Source organism: Salvelinus alpinus, chromosome 17, assembly GCF_045679555.1.
Source record: "Salvelinus alpinus chromosome 17, SLU_Salpinus.1, whole genome shotgun sequence".
NCBI lineage: Eukaryota > Metazoa > Chordata > Actinopteri > Salmoniformes > Salmonidae > Salvelinus > Salvelinus alpinus.
The window spans coordinates 19902942-19924885 of record NC_092102.1 but is presented as its reverse complement, the minus strand read 5'-3'; the positions used below and the strand labels follow the sequence as shown (position 1 = coordinate 19924885).

The 21944-nt window shown below is 41.1% G+C and overlaps 1 protein-coding gene across 1 annotated transcript; it reads left to right on the top strand.

The window, feature by feature from the left end:
- Positions 1–4270: 4270 nt before the first annotated feature.
- Positions 4271–21807, top strand: LOC139542468 (CD63 antigen-like). The gene is made up of 8 exons (XM_071347917.1): positions 4271–4407; positions 8525–8610; positions 16901–17089; positions 18746–18820; positions 18941–19039; positions 20930–21076; positions 21202–21285; positions 21392–21807. Exons 2-8 carry the CDS (start codon positions 8545–8547, stop codon positions 21455–21457), a joined length of 726 nt encoding a protein of 241 aa, XP_071204018.1. The 5' UTR covers positions 4271–4407; positions 8525–8544; the 3' UTR covers positions 21458–21807.
- Positions 21808–21944: the final 137 nt, after the last annotated feature.

Here is a 21944-nt window from a genome sequence, read left to right as displayed (position 1 = left end):
CTGAGGACCTCTCTGCCTCCACCTTTTCCTGGATCTTATACAGGTGTCTTCCCTTACACACCCTGTTCCCCAACTCTTGCCACTTATTTTTAACCACTGTTCTTATTAATCCCTTGGTTTCTGCTTTACTGATTGACAGTTCCATCTCAACATTAGTATGTTTAAGAGCCTGCCCTGGCAATAATATCCACTTCCTCGTTCCCCTCTACTCCCTATGAAAAGCTCTGTAGAAATGTAATGTAGAAATGTAATAACTTATTATTATTATCACTGATTAGTCCATTATTAATGTAGGCCGCTCTGTGTAGTGTCGCTCTGTGGTACAGGAAGTCTATAGCTTTCCGCAGAGAAACACTGAGCACTACATGACTCAGAGATCCTCTGATATCATCCCCTATGTCACAGGGAACAGCACTATCTGTAGCCCTTAACAGAATTTGGTCTTTTTGCTCTTTTCAAAATAGAAACTCTGTAGAACATTGACTACAATATTGTCTATGAGTAGGCTAATGTTGTTGAGCCTATATAGTTGAATCTTAAATGAAAATAAAATGTTCACACTACAAGATTAACACCATGTGATATAGTGTGAATGCAACCAACTTGTGAATCACCATGTGTACTCTTTCAGAATTGTGATCATGACTACGTCCCCTGGCCTTTGAAAACCTCATCCCCATGCAACACAGCTTTTGAGAGCTCTGATCAGCTCACTCCTATTTGTGCCTGCCCTGCCCTATATAATGGAGCTATATACGGGGAGCTATATAATGGAGCTATATACGGGGAGCACCAGTACCAGATCAATGTGCAGAGGTACGTGGTACTTATGTACATGAAAGCAGGATAAAGTAACAAGGCTTCCATATAGATAATAATAAGAGTAAAATAAAGAACAGTAGCAGCAGCAAATGATGAGTGTAAAAGTGTGTGTGAGTGTGCGTGTGTGTGTTTGTTTGTGTTGTGTCGGGTTGCGTGTTATGTGTGTGTGTATGTACGCGTCTGTAGTGTTTTGAATATGTGAGGGATTTGTGTGAGAGTGACAGTGTAGTGTGTATATGGTGTGTATATAAAGTCTAGTGAGTGAGCGTAGGGTCAGTGCAGGTTAGAGTCAGTGCAGATAGTTTGGGTACCATCAATTGACTATTTAGCAGTCTGGCTATTTAACAGTTATGGCTTGTGGGTAGAAGCTGTCTCAGAGCCTGTTGGTCCTTGAGCCGATGCTCCGGTACCATTTGCCGGACGGTAGCAGAGTGAACAGTCTATGGCTTGGGTGGCTGGAGTCTGGCAATTTTTCGGGCCTTCCTTTGACACCGCCTGCTATAGAGGTCATGGATGGCACGGAGCTCGGGCCCCAGTGATGTACTGGGCTGTCCGCACCACCCTTTGTTGTGCTTTGCGGTCAAGGGTGGTGCAATTGCCATACCAAGCGGTGATGTAGCCAGCCATGATGCTCTCGATGGTGGAGCTGTTGAACCTTTTGAGGACCTGAGGGCCCATGGCAAATCTTTTCAGCCTCCTGAGGGGGAAGAGGTGCTGCCGTGCCCTCTTCATGACTGTGTTGGTGTGTGTGGACCATGTTAAGTCATTCGTGATGTGGACTCCAAGGAACTTAAAGCTCTCGACTCGCTCTACAACAGCTCTGTCGATGTGGATGGGGTCGTGCTCTCCCCTCTTTCTGCTATAGTCCATGATCAGGTCCTTGGTCTAACATGCTGACCACACCGCTCGTGTCGCTAGCGGTACACCTACACTGCTCTCGTGCCTTAGCGAGCATTTGCGTGGCCAGGCGCTAGAATATTTGTGACGGTCAATGCGCTGCAAGTCTGGCCTCCCATCTTCTCATTGGTTTTTAGGAGCATATACACACGTGGGTGATTGAAAGATGAACTGACATCCACACTCCAGTTGGTTGTAGTAATGCACCGTAAAGTTGGTTGCCAACCGCCATATAAAGTCCAAAGAAGTAAAAAAGAAGCCTGAGGAAGGAGGAGAGATGACGAGAAAGGAATTCGGGTTACCGTTTTATCTGTGGATTCATTGTCGGAGTAGAAGACCTTGTGATTTCAAGTAAAATAACAACCCAATGTTTATATCCCAGAACAAATTAGGTAGCAACAGCAAGCTAGCTAGCTAAATTGCCATAAATGTTTTAACGCTTTTCGACCTGTCCCCAGATTAATATAATTGGTTCAGAGTATGTTTTGATATTTCAACCTACGTGTCCTGATCGTGTCTAGTGTGGGGGTACAAAATCAACATGCGCGCGTTGGCGCACATGCGCATCCGGTTTGGTCAGCATGTTACTGACATTGAGGGAGAGGTTGTTGTCCTGGCACCACATCCTCTCTGTAGGCTGACTAATCGCCGTTTGTGATCAGGCCTACCACCGTCTTGTAGTCAGCAAACTTGATGATGGTGTTGGAGTCGTGTGCGGCCACGCAGTCAAATCAAACTTTATTTGCCACATTTGCCGAATACAACAAGTGTAGACTTTACCGTGCAATGCTTACTTACAAGCCCTTAACCAACAGTGCAGTTCAAGGAGAAGAAAATATTTACCAAGTAGGCTAAAATAAAAAGTAACACAATAACGAGGCTATATACAGGGGCACCGGTACCGAGTCAGTGTGCAGGGGTACAGGCTAGTTGGGGTAATCTGTACATGTAGGTGGGGGCGAAGTAACTATGTATAGGTAACTATCGAACAGCGAGTAGCAGCAGTTTACAAGAGGTGTGGGGGGGGGGGGGGGGTCAATGTAAATTGTCCGGTGGCGATATTTATGAATTGTTCAGCAGTCTAATGGCTTGGGGGTAAAAGCTGTTGAGGAGCCTTTTGGTCCTAGACTTGGCGCTCCGGTACCACGGAGCAGAGAAAACAGTCTATAACTTGGGCGACTGGAGTTTCTGACAATTTTATGGGCTTTCCTCTGACACCGCCTATGATATAGGTCCTGGATGGCAGGAAGCTTGGCCCCAGTGATGTACTGGGCCGTTTGCACTACCCTCTGTAGCGCCTTACGGTCAGATACCGAGCAGTTGCCATACCAGGCAGTGATGCAACCAGTCAGGATGCTCTCGATGGTGCAGCTGTGGAACCTTTTGAGGATCTGGGGGCCCATTTCAAATCTTTTCAGTCTCCTGAGGGGGAAAAGGTTTTGTCGTGCACTCTTCACGACTGTCTTGGTATGTTTGGACCATGATAGTTCGTTGATGTGGACACCAAGGAACTTGAAACTTTCGATCCGCTCCACTACAGCTCCGTCGATGTTAATGGGGCCTTTTCCTGTAGTCCACGATCAGTTCCTTTGTCTTGCTCACATTGAGGGAGAGGTTGTTGTCCTGTCACCACACTGCCAGTTCTCTGACCTCCCCCCTATAGGCCATCTCATCGTTGTCGATGATCAGGCCTACCACTGTTGTGTCGTCAGCAAACTTAATGATGGTGTTGGAGTCGTGCTTGGCCAGGCAGTCGTGGGTGAACAGGGAATACAGGAGGGGACTAAGTACACACCACTGAGGGGCCCCAGTGTCAAGGATCAACGTGGCATACGTGTTGTCTACTCTTACCACCTGGGGGCGGCCCGTCAGGAAGTCCAGGATCCAGTTGCAGAGGGAGGTGTTTAGTCCCAGAGTCCTTATCTTAGTGATGAGCATGTCTTTTGCATGTTTGATGTCTCGTCGGAGGTCGTAGTGGGATATCTTATGTGTGTCCATGTCCCGTTCATTGTAAACAGTAATTTTAGCCTTTATCCCAGCGCGGATGTTGCTTGTATGGCATCTTTCTTGGTTGGGATACGTTGTTATAGTCACGGCGGGGAGTGATATTGTCTATGCACTTATTGATGAAGCCTGTGACTGTTGTGGTAACTCCTCAATGTTATCAAATATATCATGGAACATACCCCAGTCTGTACTAGTGAAACTTGTCTTGTAGCCTCGCGTCTGTTTCGTCCGAGCACTTCTGTATTGAGCGCAACAAATGGATTGATTTAATTATTTCAGTCGTCACTAAGTTAAGCCTACTACACATTTGTTTTAGGCCTACAGTTACATTAAGAAGTGTATGCATTTTACAGGCTAGGGCATCACTGATGAAATTAAATGAATAGTGCTTCGCCTTGAAATATTACAGGCTCAACTGATAGGCCTAATAACTGTTGTGCAAATGGAACTGCTACTGTGTGTACTGTGGATGATAGTGAAACTAGTTGTTGACGGTCATTTTCCATGACCACTTTTTTAATGCTTTCTGGAACCAGATTAGATCATGGAGGGCAATTTAGAGAGGGAGGGGCTTATAAAACGGAGAATTGCTTCGTCAACTTCCCCAACAACTTGTTTCCAAATTTCAACCAACGCCTCACATCGCTTCGCCGCCTCTACTTTTCCAACTTGAAAACAAAGGTAAGTGTTACTTCATTCAAGTTTGTTTTTTCAATTCTTTGATGTTATAATATGACTGTTAAATCTGAAATCCATAAAGAAAGAAAAGGTTAGAGAAAGGGGGAAAAAAATGTTTTGAGAATGCGGAAACGACACGTTTCATTTAAGCTGTAGTCTAATATACCTTTGTCTTTACGGTTACTTAGTAGTTAACTTAACTAATTGAATTTGGTTACGAACGATAAGCTAGAACAATAGTTACATTGTATCCTGCGCCATCTGATTTAACGGTTTGGTTGGTCATTGTTGCCTCAGCGATGGGTGTCGCAGTCTTGATTTTAAAACGTTAATTTAAAAAAAAGTCCGAATTCCTATTAGGCTCCCCAGTCAGTAATTGTTCCAATATCAATTGTTTACTCTCTTTAATTTAATAAGCCCATTTGTCACGTCAATCTTGAGGCCTTTCAGGGCTAGCGGCAGAACGAATCAATTGTACGGATCTTTGATTTCCATCGGCGGGCACGTTTTTTCACTGGACCCCATGTGTGCAGGCGCTTGCGCGTTGACATTTTTTAAAGGGTGTAATAGTAAAGAACATAGGCAGCTCGTGTGTTTCCATTTTGAGGAAGCTTACGTTTTAGCCTACCATTTCTATCGATCTGCGTGCCAGTTATGATCACTTTTATATGCGCATTTTCGTGGAACAGTTACATTTCAATAACGTTTTCATTTCTCAAAGTAATTGTCATGTGTTTAATAATAAAAATCTGAAGTAAAATGATACAAATCTTAGTTTAATTTCAACTATGGCGAGAGCACTAGCCTCTGCCATATGGACACATTAATGCACTGTGCTCCATTGGCGGCTAAAGAAATGAGAGCATAGAACTCCGAGAGACTATAGGCCAGTGTAGCAGTAGGCATATCTTCCATAGTCAACTAACTAAAATGCATAGGCATAAAGCCGACAATTTAAAAACAGTGAAATATCCGGATGAAAATGCAGGTTCTTTCAATCACATTAATCTCTCTACTCCGCCTGTCTGCCTCCCTTTCGATCTGTCTTGATTAGTTATTGAAGTCCAACGTATTAAAATCATGACTGGGTCTGGCCCAAAGCTGTAGCTAGCGACTTTCCAATATTATATCAACTAGCCTATTCAAACTTGAGTAAAAGTAAAGATACCTTAATAGAAAATGACTCAAGTGAAAGTAACCCAATAAAATACTACTTGAGTAAAAGTATTTGGTTTTAAATATACTTAAGTATAAAAAAACAAATGTCATTGCTAAAATATACTTAAGAATCAAAAGTAAAAGTATACCCAATTTCAAGTTCCTTTTATTAGGCAAACTATTCCTACCATTACAAAGTTTGGGGTCACTTAGAAATTCCCTTGTTCTTGAAAGATATTTATTTTTTTCATTTAAAATAACATCAAATTGATCGGAAATACAATGTTATTAATGATTAATGTAGCTGGAAACGGCTGATTTTTAATGGAATATCTACATAGGCGTGGAGTCCCATTATCAGCAACCATCACTCCTGTGTTCCAATGACACATTTGTGTTAGCTAATCCAAGTTTATTATTAAAAGCCTAATTGATCATTAGAAAACCCTTTTGTAATTGTTAGCACAGCTGGAAACTGTTCTGATTTAAAGAAGCAATAAAACTGTCCTTCTTTAGACTAGTTGAGTATCTGGAGCATCAGCTTTTGTGGGTTCGATTACAGGCTCAACATGGCCAGAAACAGAACAAAGCACTTTCTTCTGAAACTCATCAGTCTATTCTTGTTCTGAGAAATGAAGGCTATTCAATGTGAGAAATTGGCAAGAAACTGAAGGTCTCGTACAACGCTGTGTACTACTCCCTTCACAGAAAGCTCTAACCAGAATATAAAGGAGTGGGCGGCCCCGGTGCACAACTGAGCTAGAGGACAAGTACATTAGAGTGTCTAGTTTGAGATATAGACACCTCACAAGTCCTCAACTGGCAGCTTCATGAGATAGTACCCGCAAAACAGTACCTGCAAAACACCAGTCTCAACAGTGAAGAGGCGACTCCGGTCTGCTGGCCTTCTAGGCAGAGTTGCAAAGGAAATGCCATATCTCAGACTGGGCAATACAGCAAACAAAGCGAGGCTGTATACAAGGGGTACCGGTACAGAGTAAATGTGCGGGGGCACCAGTTAGTCGAGGTAATATGTACATGTACAAGATTTAAAGTGACTGCATTGATAATAAACAGAGAGTAGCAGCAGTGTAAAAGCGGGGTCTGGGTAACCCTTTGATTAGCTGTTCAGGAGTCTTATGGCTTGGGGATAGAAGCCTTTTGGACCTAGACTTGGCGCTCCGGTACCGCTTGCCATGTGATAACAGAGAGAATCGTCTATGACTAGGGTGGCTGGAGTCTTTGACAATTTTTGGGGCCTTCCTCTGACACTGCCTGTTATAGAGGTCCTGGATGGCAGGAAGCTGCTAATCATTCAAAATGTAATGAGTACTTTTGCATGTCAGGGGAAAATGTATGGAGTAAAAAGTACATTATTTTCTTTAGGAATATAGTGAAGTTAAAGTAGTTCAAAATCTAAATAGTAAAGTACAGATACCAAAAAAAAAACTACGTAAGTAGTATTTTTACTTGAGTACTTTACACCACTGAACAGCAATTAAAAAAATATATATATATAAGCTAATGATTCTCTGGTCATGCTCCCTGGTGAAGTATTTTGAATGATTTTATTCAGACAGGAGTAACTGTATAATTTAGGCGAAACATCAATTTACTTTGGGCAATCCAGCATCCTAAAGGTGTCCTGCATGCTTGCCAGCCGAAAAAGTTCGGAAGAGTTTGTGCATCTATTATGACAACAATTTGTGGCGTTCTTGTTCGTTTTGGACTTCAGCACATTTTTTCGGCTGTTCCGGCACAACATTTTTCTGGAGGCAAACTAAAGTCGTATCCGTCTACGCCCCTTCGTCAGTGATTGGTCAACAGTGGGATTTTTCACAATTATTTCCTTCAACGAGAGAGGACTTGTTTTCATGCACATTTTCGAATAAAAAAATACTGCATCAAACATCTTAGTCACACAACTTTACATCTAAGATCTCCTTGGAAAAACGTCTAAATGAATGACTCTTAACAATGCACTGTGAACCAGCCAACTTTACTCTCCAATTCGCAAGAAGCTGAAACCAGAGATCTGTATATAATGACAAGATGCTCATGTCTCCGCCTAACAATGGGAGTATTTGTCCCAGAGGCAGGCGACAAGCTTAGGTCTGCATATAATTCCCATATAAACTCATTTTGGTTTATCCTGGACATATTTTGGCAAGTGTGATCGCTTTGCCTCTTCCTCTCTGCTGAAACTATATCAACGGAGAAAGCATCTGGGTGAGTGAAACAGCGCCTCCCTATATGTAGCCCATGTATCTGATGCTGCCTGGCCAGAAATAGTGTGACATGCCATACTCTTTTGGTCCAGACAGCATTAGATACAAGGTCTACACATACTGAGACAGAGGGGCGCTGTTTCGCTCGCTCGGATGCTTTAACTGAGATTGATGAATCTTTCTGTCGGCGCGCGTCTCAGTCAAATAAATGATCAATATTTTATTTGTACTGGCAAGGAGGTACGGAAGGGCGGGCCTGGCCCCCTAAGGCCTACCCATAACGCCGGCCCTGCAGGCCTTTCCAGCTCTGTGAACTAAAGTAGCCTAATCTGAAATGGGACCGATTTTTACAAACAATTAACCAAATTTAATAGCTTATGGTGGCCTCTTAATGACCTGTGTCACCCAATAGACACTGAACCCAATAGACACTGAAAAATATAAATGCCACATGCAATCATTTCTAATATTTTACTGATTTACAGTTAATATGAGGAAATCAGTCAATTTAAATAAATTCATTAAGCCCTAATCTATGGGTTTCACTTGACTGGAAATACAGATATGCATCTGTTTAGCAGAGCTAAACACACTAGGCCTAGGCGATGAAGCAACAAGTGATATCCTAAAACTCCTCCACACCATTTTGTATTTGTAATACATAATAACAATAATAATAGTAATAATTCTTTAGTCTCACTAGTTAAAATATATTTTTCTTTGTCTTGAGCCAGGGTCTTGATCCGGACTCACCATGGGTGTCGAGGGAAGAATGAAATGTGTGAAGTACCTACTCTTCTTTTTCAACTTCATCTTCTGGGTGAGTAATGCAGGTGGAGGTTTGGAATCCTGACTGGCTAGGATGTGCTGCTTCTGGCCTTTTGAGTTCTGTACATCTGGTGGCACTAATACAACCTGCATCTAGATTGATTGTGAAATGCCTCTGACACTCAGTTAACACAGCTCATGATTCATTAAGGAAGTTTCACAGTTCCTCGAACTGAAATAGTTTTAATGTGGTGTATTAGTTTGGTCCATGTGATATGTTCAAGAAAAGTTAGGTAATTGGTAGGCTTACTAAGAAAAGTCCCTTTCATTAATACTGTAAATAAACATCTACAAATCTGGAAAAGGGCATGTGATCATCATGACTCTTTACAGCTGTAAAAGTTATACAAGCCTCCTCCACAACTGTCAGTTGTGATGTAGTTAGATATGCCACAAAATGAAATTTTTATGTTTGGTGTGGGACTGAGAGCAAGGTTTCTTACTTTCCATTAGCTTACCTCAGTTTCTGAGCCTCTTAATTGTTTGGCATTAAACTGTTATTGTAGTTACTTGACCCAGTTTATATGTAGCCTACAGCTGGTTATGTGTATTTTTTTTAAATCTATTTATTTCCAACTCGCCAAGACTGTCATTACTTAGTCTTGTAGTTCTCCTATTGTAAGGCCAATACGCAGGAGTCTGTCAGCTGACCCAGGACGCACACAAACTCCTATTGGAAATATAAAAAATTGTGTTAATGTTTAACTTCTAAAATTCTATTGAAAGAGGAAGTAATGACTTGAGAGGGAGGGTGGGAGTGAGTGAGTGAGCATGTGATGAATCTGAGTCTTGTGACCTGTTCAAAGTGTTATGAAAATATCATGTGACTTGTCCTTTTTTTTATGGTCTGCATTCACTGATACAAAGCCTTCATGTGAAAGTTAAGATCTCTTGACTAATCCATGAGCTATGTTGTAATAAGAGGTCAGAAACCGAATGCGCATCGCTCTGTCCCCATTTAACAAACACCCATCTATTTTTGTGACTACCTGGCCCTACCATTTTGTTTTTGAAGTATTGAAACCAAACCATATGATTATGAAGGTGACTAAGAAGGATTTAGATTACAAATAAATAAATTGTGAAGCTTTTGCGAGTGCTGCACACTAGGCTGACAGGAACATTAAGCGCCCAACATTTAAACATTTCCTTTTTATTAAATCATTATTGTGCATATAGGCTTTGACTTACTCGGAGTTAAATACAAATGAAACAAAACATGCCTTATTCGGTTGTCTACAATGCCTTTGAATTCAGTTTTAGAAACACAAGTTTGGCCAGAATCTGTGGCTTGCGGCTCGTGTGATGGTGCCTGGAGAGCAGGCCAGTAGCGGTAAATACCGCGCTTGCAGAGCCACTGGGGATGCTAAACAACCGTCAGGCCACTCTTGCCAGGCTGGGCATGGATGCAGAGTTGTTTTTGTATTTTTCTATAGTTCGGCCAAAGGTTTAGGCAAAATAACAACACCAAAACGGGAAGCGTCTTTGAACGAGGTAAAATGTCAGGCCTATTGTGCCAAAATCAATGACAGCGTATTGAATAGATAATAGAACAAACAAGAACAACTTTTAAGAGATTAGGGGTTTTGTTTATAAATACTTTGCTAGAACAACACACTTAGCTAGCTTCCCACCTCGTTCCTTTCTGTTAGCATGTGCACATAGTAAAACATCATGCTTTCTAAAAATACACTTTTCCTGATTATTTAGTTGTGGATGCTACATCACTCCCTCTCTTGGTCCTTCCTCCTTTGTAAGTCATCCTAATTTTTGCACCGCTGTGATTTATCAGTTTCTTTATGAAAATATTTAGCTAACTCCATGACAGTAGTTAAAGCAAGGGGCTATAGCAGCACACAAGTAGCCTACAAATGCATGCTGAGCTGGGCGTGTCCTGAACTCGGAAGTGTGCACTATTGGAGCGGGCGAGAAGGCCAATGCTCCAGTCTTTGGGGAAATTCGCTCCGCACTCCACTCTTCTCACATACTCTGCTACAAAGCAAACATTGGTGACCTATAAAGCTTTACCACTTGCTCTGTAATGTGAGTAGCATTTTGATCTCAAACTTTTTTTGAAACCTTCATTTACAAATGTAGAAAAATATAAACATGAATATTCAACATATACAATTTTGTTTATTTGTCAAATTTTTCAATATATCGTTGAACATAATATACTGTACAGACATATCGAAGTTCAAGAGTGGGATCTCTTTGTCTTGTTCCTAGCTCCTAAGCAACTTTGCACTTTATATTTTTGTGTGTTATTTGCTCAGAAAGTTTTTTGCATTATTACCTATAACTTTTGGATATTAGATTTGTGGTCACTCAGCAGCATTTTGACCAGAAATACGACATTCCTAAATTGTATCCTTTATTCGTCATTGTGGCAGTTTACAGGAACTCAAGTCCTTTTGTTAACTTCTTATGGCTGGGGGGCAGTATTGAGTAGCTTGGATGAATAAGGTGCCCAGAGTAAACTGCCTGCTACTCAGGCCCAGAAGCTAAGATATGCATATTATTAGTAGATTTTGATAGAAAACACTGAAGTTTCTAAAACTGTTTGAATGATGTCTGTGAGTATAACAGAACTCATATGGCAGGCAAAAACCTGAGAAAAAATTCAACCAGGAAGTGGGAAATCAGAGGTTTGTAGGTTTTCAAGTCTTTGCCTATCCAAGATAGTGTACATTTGGTCTGATTGCACTTCCTAAGGCTTCCACTAGATGTCAACCGTCTTTAGAACCTTGTTTCGGGCTTCTAGTGTGAAGGGGGAGCGAATAAGAGCTGTTTGACTAAGGGGTCTGGCAGAATGCCTTGAGCTAAGTCATGTGTGCGGCCGTGAGAGCGAGCTGCGTTCCTTTTCAGACAAAGGAATTGTCCGGTTGGAATATTATTGAAGATTTATGATAAAAACATCCTAAAGATTGATTCTATACGTCGTTTGACATGTTTCTACGAACTGTAATGGAACCTTTTGACTTTTCGTCTGGACTAAGTGCCTGCTCCTTGTGAATTTGGATTTGTGAACTAAACGCGTGAACAAAAAGGAGGTATTTGGACATAAATGATGGACTTTATCGAACAAAACAAACATTGTCGAACTGGGATTCCTGGGAGTGCATTCCAATGAAGGTCATCAAAGGTAAGTGAATATTTATAATGCTATTTCTGACTTATGACTCCACAACATGGCGGGTATCTGTATGGCTTGTTTTGGTGTCTTAGCGCTGTACTCAGATTATCGCAGGGTATGCTTTCGCTGTAAAGCTTTTTTGAAATCTGACAGCGGTTGCATTAAGGAGAAGTATATCTTTAATTCCATGTATAACACTTGTATTGTCATCAACATTTATGATGAGTATTTATGTAATTTGATGTGGCTCTCTGCACTTTCATCGGATGTTTGTTTGCGACAATGCATTTCTGAACATAACGCAACAATGTAAACTGAGATTTTTGGATATAAAAATGAACTTTATCGAACAAAACATACATGTATTGTGTAACATGAAGTCCTATGAGTGCCATCTGATGAAGATCATCAAAGGTTAGTGAATCATTTTATCTCCATTTCTGCTTTTTGTGACTAAGCGCTGACCTAACATAATCGGACACTGTAGTGGGATTAACAACAAGTTTATCTTTAAAATGGTGTATAATACTTGTATGTTTGAGGAATCTTAATTTTGAGATTTCTGTTTGAATTTGGCGCCCTGCACTTTCACTGGCTGATGTCAAATCGATCCCGTTAACGGGATTTCAGCCATAAGAAGTTAACCTGACCTAGAATACCTCCCAATCAAATTGACCCCGAGAGAATTCTCTTCGGTCATCGTCACAGCCGTGTATATTCCCCCTCAAGCCGATACCACGACGGCTCTTAAGAAACTACACTGAACTTTGTGCAAACTGGAAACCGCATATCCTGAGGCAGCATTTATTGTAGCTGGGAACTTTTAATAAAGCAAATCTGAAGAAAATGCGACCGAAGTTTTATCAACATCTCTCCTGCGCAACTCGCGCCTCAAACGCTCAACCATTGTTACTCTCTTTTCCGGGATGGCTACAAAGCTCTTCCCCGCCCTCCCTTCGGCAAATCAGATCACGCATCCATTTTGCTCCTCCCGTCCTATATGCAGAAACTAAAACCGGAACTATCCGTGGTAAGGACAGTTCAACGTTGGTCTGACCAATTGGAATCTATGCTTCATGATTGTTTTGATCACGTGGACTGGGATATGTTCCAGGTTGCCTCTGATAATAACATTGACGTATACACTAACTCTGTGACTGAGTTCATCAGGAAGTGCATTGGGGATATTGTTCCCACTGACAATTTTTAAAACCTATCCAAACCATAGATTGCAGCATTCACACAAAAATGAAAGCATGAACCACCACATTTAACTACGGCAAGGTAACTGTGAACACGGACGAATACAAACAGTCCAGCTATGCCCTTCGTAAGGCAAACAGGCAAAACGTCAGTACAAAGTGGAGTCGCAATTCAGCGGCTCAGACACAATGTCTGGAGTCCCTGACACATACGATCACGCACTCTAAAGGGAAAACCAGCCACGTCACAGACACTTTGAGAGGTTAGTAAAGGATCATATCACCTCCACCTTACCTGACACCCTAGACCCACTGCAATTTGCATACTGGCCCACTAGATCCATGGAGGATGTAATCGCATTGCCTTATCCTATCTGGACAAGGGGAATACCTAGGTACCCTCAAAGCTCATCACTAAATTCTGGGCCCTGGGTCTGAACCCCGCCCTGTGCAACTTGGTCCTGGACTTCCTGACGGGCTGCCCCCAGGTGTTGAAGGTAGGCAACAACACCTCTGCTACGCTGATACTCAACACAGTTCCCACAAGGGTGCGTGCTCAGTCCCTTCTGTACTCCCTGTTCACCCATGACTGCGTGGCCACGCATGTCTCTAACTCAATCATCAAGTCTGCAGACAACACAACAACGGTAGACCTGATTACCAACAATGACAAGACTGTCCACAGGGAGGAGGTGAGGGCCCTGGCGGAGTGGTGCCAGGAAAATAACATAAACAAAACGAAGGAGCTGATTGTGGACTTCAGGAGACAGCAGAGGGAGCACGTCCCATCCACATAAACAGGGCTGCAGTGACGGTGAAAAGTTTTTAATATTCCTTGGTGTATATTCTAAAATAAGTAAATATTTTCTAGAAATAGGCATGGAATAATTGATGAGACAACCCATATTCAATAATAGCTTAGGAAAATAACCCAAACTAAAAACATTTCTTTGAATTACCTTGCTTAAACCTAGTGATGCTTTGTGACATCCCTCTGGTAGTGGATCAAAACAAACCTAAAACCAACAGACAAACAAACAACCATGGGGAAACAATAGAAAAATACAGACACTGCCTTCAATTAGGCATTGATCTATACAAACAAATCGTTCTGTAATTGCAAAATGTCATCGGAATACAATATCGAATTAAACAAACATTCCAAAGGATACAGACATTGACAATCTGAAATGGTCCAGCCGCACAGACGGTGTGGTGTTGCGCCTCTTCAACCTCAGGAGGCTTAAGCAATTCGGCTTGGCCCCTAAGACCCTCAAACTTTTAGATGCCCCGTTGAGAGCATTCTTTTGGCCACTATCACCGCCTGATACTGCACCGCCCGCAACCACAGGGCTCTCCAGAGGTCACACTGTCTGCCCTCAGGACATCTAAAGCACCCGGTGTCACAGGAAGCCAAGAAGGTCAAGGACCTCAGCCATGGCCTGCCCCACCTCCCCACAACCATCTAAAAGCTGGGCCCAAGAGAATGAAAAACAGCTTTTATCTCAAGGCCATCAGTGTGTTAGTCACCATTAGCAGGCCTCCGCCCAGTACCCTGCCTAGAACTTTAGTCACTGTGACTAGTCTCCTACCACCCGGTTACTCAGGGCAGCAGCCTCTAAGGTGCTGGTTATGTTCATACTTTCTGAAGGCCCTTTAACTATTGCTGTACATTTACCATTCTATTCTACAGATATACTACATATTCTATCCATATACTGTCTATATGTCCCATCATTCAGTACATTCAGAAAGTATTCAGACCCCTCAACCTTTTTCCCAAAAAAAATTAACGTTAGACTATAAGTAATTTTAAAAAATCCTCTTCAATCTACACACAATACCACACAATAACAAAGCAAAAACAGGTTTTTAGAAATTTTTGCAAATGTATTAAAATTGTCAAATAAACCTTATTTACATAAGGATCCAGACCCTTTGCTATGAGACTTGAAATTGAGCTCAGGTGCATCCTGTCTCCATTGATCATCCTTGATCTTTCTTGATTGAGATTGATTGGAGTCATCTGTGGTAATTTCAATTGACTGGACATGATTTGGAAAGGCAAGTCAGAGCAAAAACCAAGCCATGAGGTCGAACGAGTTGTCTGTAGCGCTCCGAGACAGGATTGTGTTGAGGTACAGATCTGGGGATGGATACCAAAACATGTCTGCAGCATTGAAGGTCCCCAAGGACACAGTGGCCTTGTCATTATGGGTTATTGTGTAGATTGAGGAGCAAAAACTATTTAATCCATTTTAGAATAGGGCTGTACCGTAACAAAATGTGGGGAAAGTAAATATAATACTTTCCGAATGCACTGTATATATATTAATAATCCAGACATCTGACATTGCTCTTCCTAATCTTCCTCTTACATTTAACTTGGTAGATTTTTGTGTATTTTCTTTTATCGTTAGATATTATTGCACTGTTGGAGCTAGAAACATAAGCATTTCGCTACAACCACTATAACATCTGCTAAATGCGTGTATGTGACAATACGATTTGATTTCTTCTTCTCATATTCTTCTCAGGTGTTTAATGGCACACTACATTTCTTTTTACATGATAATCTTAGTGAGTATTTGTATTGCAAGGCTACAATTAATGTCATGGCCTCTTTCTTCTGCATGTTATCATTTTCATCCATCTCCACTATATAGAAACCAGGCATTGACCAATCCTATTCCTAACCCATGGCAAATATTTACATTGGTATTACCTGTGATGAAAGTACCTGAGTTTGGACCGGATGCACCTGGATAATAAAAAAAACTAGGGCAATGACTTATCACACCAGTCAGGTGATATTCCACGGAACTGACCTGCCATTGTGGGTGTAGGTTTTGCTGGGTTCTTCCTCCTGTTAACATTGGGCAATATTGTCTAGGTATTTTATCTTGATACATGACAAAGTCAGATCGGTTGTGGTTCGACCAGTTTTGCTCGACATTCTCCGAGCTGTTGTTCCTGGAGCTACTGCACATTTATTTCCAGGACTTTTTTGAAAGGGGGAAAAAGGAAGTCTTCATAAAATCTGAGTCAAAACACCTTTATGAAACAGAAAGTGATGATATATCAACATGCTATATAACCCACATTTGACCTAGAGCCTAAACCAATCTAAACTATGGCTCAAATTAGGATCTGGTGATATAGTATATGATTTTTGTTATTTCCATAATTTCATCATAACTAGTAGCCTGTCCTGTCATCTCTGATTGTAACACACCAGTGAGATTAGGCCTATATTCTAATACATAAATGATCCTTGTCTCCATGTAGTACAGCCTTAATGTAATCGGTCCAGCACCTGTCACCCAATGCATACAGAGGTGTGTTTGTGTGACCCTCCTGTTTACTCAACCTACTCAGGTTGTTGGTTTATTTAAATGACTAGGGCTGGACACCATTAGCGAATAACCATTATAGTAACTGTCATTCTAGAATGAGTGTCTTAAAAAAAATCTGTAAATGACTTATTTGAATTAGGGCCCCTGTATTAGTTCATTTAAATAACTTAAATGGGAATAAGGCAGGATCTGATGTACACTTGTCTGACGTTTACATATTTCTGTACAGCACTTTGACATCAGCTGATGTAAGAAGGGCTTTATAAACACATTTGATTGAAATTTGACATACACTTAAGCACTTTCTTGCCATTTAAAAGTATGACCTCATACAATACCAATTTATCATTCAGTTGTACAGACTACGAACTTGGCTGTACATGTTCGGGGTTTAGGCTAAGTACAATCCTGTGCACATTACATATTTCAAAGTGTTTGTACAACGCAACAGATATTCAATGATTTGTAGAAGCCCATGCATGCATGATGTAAATTAATATTAAATAATTTGAATGATTTTAAGTGTATATTTCTGTGACCTCATCATTAAACTCTTTCTTCCATCTCTCCATTTATTTATCTCTCTAGCTGTGTGGTCTGGCTCTGGTAGTGCTGGGTGTTTTGGTTCAGGTGGCTCTCCACAGCACCCTAGTGATCAATAATGTCTCAGCCTCATCAGCCCCCTTGGTCCTCATCGTGGTGGGGGTCATCGTCTTCTTCATCGCCTTCTTTGGCTGCTGTGGAGCCTGGAAGGAGAGCTACTGCATGGTCACCATGGTATGTACACATATAACATGACATAACATTTATGAAGGAGAGCTGTTGCATGGTCACCATGGTATATTTACATAACATGACAACCTGTATTAGGGGAGGGGGCTGCTGCAAACCATTAACCGCATGCATGTTTGATCTTGTTGAAAAGCAGTCTGAACCAACATTTGACAACGCTCCATACTTCTCTTTTACATCTAGGCAACCTTTTATTCCGTAGTGAATGCAGTGTTTGTTACATCCAGACAGACATAACAGATTTTGTTACCTGAATTAGAGGATTTTACAGTAGCTCAATCTAAATCCTTATTAATGTTCAGTTCATCAGCTTATCAATGTGTTAAGTCCTTTAATCTTAAAAAAAGAGCTAATATATACTTTTGTGTGTGTGTGTATGTATATATATATATATATATATCACACACACAAAAAAAAGTATATGGACACCCCTTCAAATTAGTGGATTCGGCTATTTTAGCCACACCCATTGCTGACGTGTATAAAATCAAGCACACAGCCATGCAATCTCCATAGACAAACATTGGCAGTAGAATGACCTTACTGAAGAAATCGGTGACTTTCAACATGGCACTGTCATAGGATGCCATCTTTCCAACAAGTCTGCCCTACTAGAGCTGCCCCGGTCAACTAAGTGCTGTTATTGTGAAGTGGAAACATCGAGGAGCAACAACGGCTCAGCCGCGACGTGGTAGGCCACGCAAGTTCACAGAAGGAGTGCTGAAGTGCATAGCGTGGAAAAATTGTCTGTCCTTGGTTGCTACACTCACTACAGACTTCCAAACTGCCTCTGGAAGCAACGTCAGCACTAGAACTGTTCGTCAGGAGCTTCATGAAATGGGTTTCCATGGCCGAGCTGCCACACATAAGCTTAAGATCACCATGCGCAATGCCAAGCGTCTGCTGGAGTGGTGTAAAGCTTGCCGCCATTGGACTCTGGCGCAGTGGAAACGCGGTCTCTGGAGGGATGAATCACACTTCACCATCTGGCAATCCGACGGACGAATCTGGGTTATGGTAGATGCCAGGAGAAGGCTACCTGACCGAATGAATAGTACCAACTGTAATTTTGGTGGAGGGATAATAGTCTGGGGTTGTTTTTAATAGTTTGGGCGAGGCCCCTTAGTTCCAGTGAAGGGAAATCATAACACTACAGCATACAATGACATTCTAGACAATTCTGTGCTTCCAACTTTGTGGCAACAGTTTGGGGAAGGCCCTTTCCTGTTTCAGCATGACAATGCCCCCGTGCACAAAGCGAGGGCCATACTTTGTCGAGATCGTGTTGAAAAACTTGACTGGCCTACACAAAGCCCTGACCTTAACCCCACTGGACACCCTGGGGATAATTTGGAACGCCGACTGTAAGCCAGGCCTAATCGCCCAACATCCGTGCCCAACTTAACAATTGTTCTTGTGGCTGAATGGAAGCAAGTCCCTGCAGTAAATGTTCCAACATCTAGTGGAAGCCTTTCCAGAAGAGTGGAGGCTGTTATAGCAGAAAAGGGGGGACCAACTCCATATTAATGCCCATGATTTTGGAATGAGAGATTTGACGAGCAGGTGTCCACGTACATTTGGTCATGTAGTGTATCTGAACTCTGCGCTAATATTTATTTTGATCATATATTTTCTCCTAAGTTTTCTATCCTTCTGGGTCTGATCATTATCACTGAGATTGGTGCTGCCATCGCTGGATATGTCTTCAGAGGCAAAGTGAGTATGCTCATGTATTTCAGGCAGCTTTTTTACACATCTGTGTCTCTACAGTAACTGCATGTACAGTCAACATAGTTAACAGGTGGAATTACTAAATTGTTTCTGTCCTCTACTTAGCTGACAGTCATTGTCCATGATGGTCTCAATGACATGGTCACCAAGTACAGCAATGGCACCGCTGAATTCAAGAAAGCCCTGGACAACCTGCAAATTGACGTTAGTATCAACCATTACATCTAACCGAAGAAACAACTGACATGCATTTGATATTTTTAGGTGTAGTAATGTATTACACCACTTACAGTGCCTTCGTAAAGTATTCATACCCCTTGATTTATTCCACATTTTGTTACAGCCTGAATTCAAAATGCTCACCCATCTACGCACAATACCCCATAATGACATAGTGAAAACATGTCTTAAGGAATTTTAGCAAATGTATTGAAAAATTAAATGGAGAAATATCTCATTTTAAATAAGTATTCACACTAATACTTTGTTGAAGAACCTTTGGCATTGATTACAGCTGTGAGTTTCTGGCTAAGTCTCTAAGAGCTTTCCACACCTGGATCGTGCAACATTTGGCCATTTTTCTTTATTTTTCTTTTATTTTTTTAATTCTTCAAGCCCTGTCAAATCGGTTGTTGTCCATTGCTAGACAACCATATTCTGGTCTTGCCTTAGGTTTTCTAGTTGATTTAAGTCTAAATTGTAACTCGGCCACTCAGGAACATTCACTGTCTTCTTGGTAAGCAACAGTAGTGTAGATTTGGCCTTGTTTTAAATGGCTGAAAGGTGAATTAATCTCCTAGTGACTGGTGGAGAGTTGACTGAACCAGGTTTTCCTCTTGGCTTTTGCCTGCGCTTAGCTCCATTCTGTTTCTTTTTTATCCTGAAAAACTTCCCAGTCCTTAATTACAAGCATACCCATAACATGATGCAGCCACCACTATGCTTGACAATATGGAGTGGTACTCGGTAATGTATTGGATTTGCCCCAAACATGACGTTGTATTCAGGACAAAGTTAATTGCTTTGACACATTTTTTGCAGTATTATTTCAGTGCCTTATTGCAAACAGTATGCATGTTTTGGAATATTTATATTCTGTACAGGCTTCCTTTTTACTCTGTCTCAATTAGGTTACTATTGTGGAGTAACTACAATGTTGTTGATCCATCCTCTGTTTTCTCCTATCACAGCCATTAAACTCTAACTGTTTTAAAGTCACCATTGGCCTCATGGTGAAATCCCTGAGCGGTTTCCTTCCTTTTTTTCCTTCCTCTCCAGCAACTGAGTTAGAAAGGCTGCCTGTATCTTTGTAATAACTGGGTGTATTGATACACCATCCAAAGTGTAATACTTCACCATGCTCAAAGATATATTAAATGTCAGCTTTCTTTTTTCTTTTAATCTACCAATAGGTGCTCTTTTGTGAGGCATTGAAAAACCTATGGTCTTTGTGGTTGAAATTCACTGCTCGGGGTACAGAGATGAGGGAGTCATTCAAAAATCATGTTAAACACTAATATTGCACACGTTGAGTCCATGCAACTTATGTGACTTGTTAAGCATGTTTTTACTCCTGAACTTAATTAGGCTTGCCATAACAAAGTTGTTGAATACTTATTGACTCAAGACATTCAATCTTTTTGTTTTTTATAAAAATAAAAATAAAATTACATTGAAAAACATAATTCCACATTTTGATATGTAGGCCAGTGACAAATCTCAATTTAATACATTTTAAATTCAGGCTGTAACATAAAATGTGGAAAAAGTCCAGGGGTGTGAATACTTTCTTAAGGCACTGTATTGAGACATTTGTCATAATGTTAAGATGCATTGTGTATGTATTTTGGACTTTATTTGCTTAATTTGGCACCTCCCCATGTAACATTACTCTATCCTTTTAATGTGAGTCTTCTATGCCATGTTTATCTTGTCTCGTCTTCTGTTGACATTATTAAGCAATATCCTGCCCTGCTTCCGGTCTGTTTTCCGGAAACAACCTTACTACCTCATTTTGCTGTTGTCTCTTCCTCCATCTGTCTACCTGTGTCATGCTCAAACTTATTCTCACCATTCTTGCTGTTCTTCATCCAGCTGAAATGTTGTGGCGTGACTAACGCCACTGACTGGATAGGCAAGTTCGGGTCTGTTCCAAACTCTGTTCCAGACTCCTGTTGCATCAATGTCACCGCTAGCTGTGGTCAGGGGGCCATGGGGGATGCACTCAAGATACACCAGACGGTAAGGTTCAACACAGTGGTTGATTTATGAAAATGTGAAATAAAATACCAATTCATCCAAGCAAAAATACCTCCAGAACAGTGAACGGGTCAGGAATGACATTTCTGTCTCGGATTGCTATGTAGGGGTGTGAAACTGTTGTAGAGAAGCTGTTGAAGAAGAACCTCATGTGGGTCATTATAGCAGCACTGGTGATCGCTTTCCTGCAGGTAGGAGCAAACACACACAACCAAGTATATACAGTTGCACATACAGATGCTAGTTCAACACGCACACAATTTTGCATGTTTTCTAACTGTGTTTTTGTGTTTTCAGATCATGGGCATCATATTCGCCTGCATGTTGATGGGGGGCATTCGCAGTGGCTACGAAGTCATGTGATCAGTTGGCCAATAGCAGAGGAGTGGCTGACAGTGCAACTGACTGTCAAGTTATGTTCAATAACTTTTTTTAAATTTACTTATTCAAGATGTTAAAACACGTGCCTTTGCACTGACGCCGAATATGACTCCTGCCAAGAATATCAATGTTTAGTTATTTTTTAGAAAAGTATATTTTTTATTTAAATAGGGCAGCATTCTCAAGTGTTTTTGAAAGTGAAACGTTCTTAACTTTTGATCTTATGAACATATTCTACCCTAGAATGTATTTTTCATTAAAGCTATTTAATCTGTAATGTCGTTCTTCGTGGTTCCCCAATTTTAAGGACTTTTATTAAAGATTTCAGTCAATACCTTTTCAATTTAGTGTTCATTGACTGATGCCCTCTAGTGTTGTATCTGCTGTAGCTCCTCACTGGGCAGAACAGTTGACTGAATCTATGGACAAGGCTGATGTAAATAATTGGTGACAATGCAATGTGCAAATC

Bases quoted from the DNA above. Each gene is read 5' to 3' on its own strand.
- LOC139542468 (XM_071347917.1), top strand. From the start codon at position 8,545: ATGGGTGTCGAGGGAAGAATGAAATGTGTGAAGTACCTACTCTTCTTT. The intron at 8,611-16,900 runs GTGAGTAATGCA...TTATCTCTCTAG, and splicing joins TTTTCAACTTCATCTTCTGG to CTGTGTGGTCTGGCTCTGGT. The intron at 17,090-18,745 runs GTATGTACACAT...TTTTCTCCTAAG, and splicing joins GCTACTGCATGGTCACCATG to TTTTCTATCCTTCTGGGTCT.